Here is a 1,990-nt window from a genome sequence, read left to right as displayed (position 1 = left end):
TAGCAGGCGTGGTATTTTAATCAGATATATGTTTAGACAGTGAAAGAGTTACGTTTGTCTTGGAGGACTGTGGGCTATGAAGACATGCGTCTGCTGAAAATGCTTTCATTAGCCGAGGGACTCTGGATGGGGAGCGCAGAGGCAGCTGAGTCTTATAACTCACCCAAGATTATTCTGACAGGCACTCTAATTATCTTTACATGCTGCATTTTATTTTGGATGGAGTAACTCGTGCGAGACCATAATTAAGGTCTCATTGTTTTGAAACGTAGCACACAAGGGATGAGTAAGACTTGGATTTTCCAATGAAGGGTTCATTGGCGTTTTGGTATTTGCTGTACGCTATCCCGAGGTCCTCGCTGTTGGTCAGGAGCGGCTCTCAGCACCTTTGCCTTCGGGTGCCTCGCTGGCTGAGTGGGCTGTGGGCCGCTGCCGGTGGTGAGCGCGGTGGTGCCGGCTGGGGAGCGCCGACGCGGAGCAGCCTGCGGCCGCGTGTGACAGTGTGGGACGAGGTGCTGGTCGTGGCCCTGGGGACAGCGTGCACGGGGGCAGGAGGCGGCAGGAGGGGGGCAGGCAGGGAGAGGGCACATGAGCAGGAGTCTCCATCAGAGCTGGGGCTGCTTTCAGGTTCCTTTTGCTTTGCTGGGGCACTTCTGGTGATAGCAATGTTTGAATTTATGAAGACGCTCAGAGCGGGGAGACGAGCAGAAGGTGCATTTTGAAGGGACTTTTCACGTTGGTGGTGTCCGTGGTCGTTGTGTCCATGGCACCCTTAGCGCGACAGAGGAGCGGTACTGGGGGATCCCCGGGGGCGCAGGGCTGTCCCACTGCATGGCGGCTGCTGGGGACGGTGGTTTTGGTGATGCTCAGCTCAGGCAGCGTGGGGACCTCTGCGGCTCCATCAGACCGATGCTGCGGTGGCAGAGCGACGGCCAGACCTTCCTTCTTGCCCCGGGAGCCAGCGGTGGCACGGGCTGTGCCGCCCGGGTGGGCTGGCTGCTGGAGACAGGCAGGGCTGGGGCTCACAAAGATGTGCTCGGTGTTTTGTAGACCCAAGAGGAGGAGTTGTTTGGCAATAACGAAGAGAGCACTGCCTTCAAGAACTTCTTGAGTTTTCTGGGAGACACCATAACGCTCCAGGACTTCAAAGGGTAAGTTAAATAAAAAGAATGATTTTACAAATACATTTAAAGAGAGACCATGTCATATGTAAAAATAACTGCTGTGCGAGAACAGAAGTCATCTCATGAGCGGGCTGTACAGAGCAGAAGCAAATATAGCTTTGGCTTGTTTTTCTAAGCTGGGGGAGTTTTCCAAAAAAAAAAAAAGAAAAAAAAAATGGAGCTGCCAAGAGAGAAAAACTTCCTCTGCTGCAGTTTTGAGGTTGTGAGAAAATCTGACTAGATTCAGCCGTAGATGGAAGGAGGTTGTATGAAAACATGCCCTGTCCGGTGCTGTGGGCTGAGCCGCGGTGCGGGCAGAGACCCCGTGCTGCTGGCGAGGGCCGCAGCCCGGGCCCCCCCCGGCGGCACCCCCGGCCCCCGCCGGTCCCGTGGCTGCGGTTGGCCCCGGCAGAAGGCACTGCTCTGCCGCGCACCCTGAGTTTCCGTCGGGTGATGGCGATGCTTGGTTACAATACGTGACGCACGGTTTGTTCTTTCCCATTTGCTCGCTACTAGATGAAGATAAATGAGCTGGGTTGTGCTATCACCCTGTCCCCTGGCAGCTGCCGGCGGGCTCTGCTACGCTTTCAATTAATATTTTTTCGTTTCTCCCCGCCTTTCCCTTCGTCTCCAGTTTTCGAGGAGGTCTGGATGTCAGCCACGGGCAGACGGGAGCAGAGTCTGTGTACACGGTGTTCAGGGACAGGGAGATAATGTTTCACGTCTCCACAAAGCTGCCTTTTACCGAAGGAGACACACAACAAGTAAGAGAGACGAGCTTCCTTGCACAGGATTGTCTGAGCCGGGATGCGCTGGCGCTGCCCTGC

The 1,990-nt window shown here is 55.1% G+C and overlaps 1 protein-coding gene across 1 annotated transcript in view; it reads left to right on the top strand.

Annotated features, from left to right (window-relative positions):
- RAP1GAP2 (RAP1 GTPase activating protein 2) overlaps window positions 1–1,990 on the top strand; it is a 76,676-nt gene that overhangs the window by 63,399 nt on the left and 11,287 nt on the right. The window contains 2 exon segments of the mRNA XM_009881472.1: window positions 1,051–1,151; window positions 1,798–1,927. Coding sequence (XP_009879774.1) covers window positions 1,051–1,151; window positions 1,798–1,927 — 231 coding nt within the window.

Source organism: Charadrius vociferus, unplaced genomic scaffold, assembly GCF_000708025.1.
Source record: "Charadrius vociferus isolate BGI_N301 unplaced genomic scaffold, ASM70802v2 scaffold323, whole genome shotgun sequence".
Taxonomy (NCBI): domain Eukaryota; kingdom Metazoa; phylum Chordata; class Aves; order Charadriiformes; family Charadriidae; genus Charadrius; species Charadrius vociferus.
Note: the sequence above shows the minus strand (reverse complement) of the source record. Positions and strands in the feature narration are given on the sequence as shown.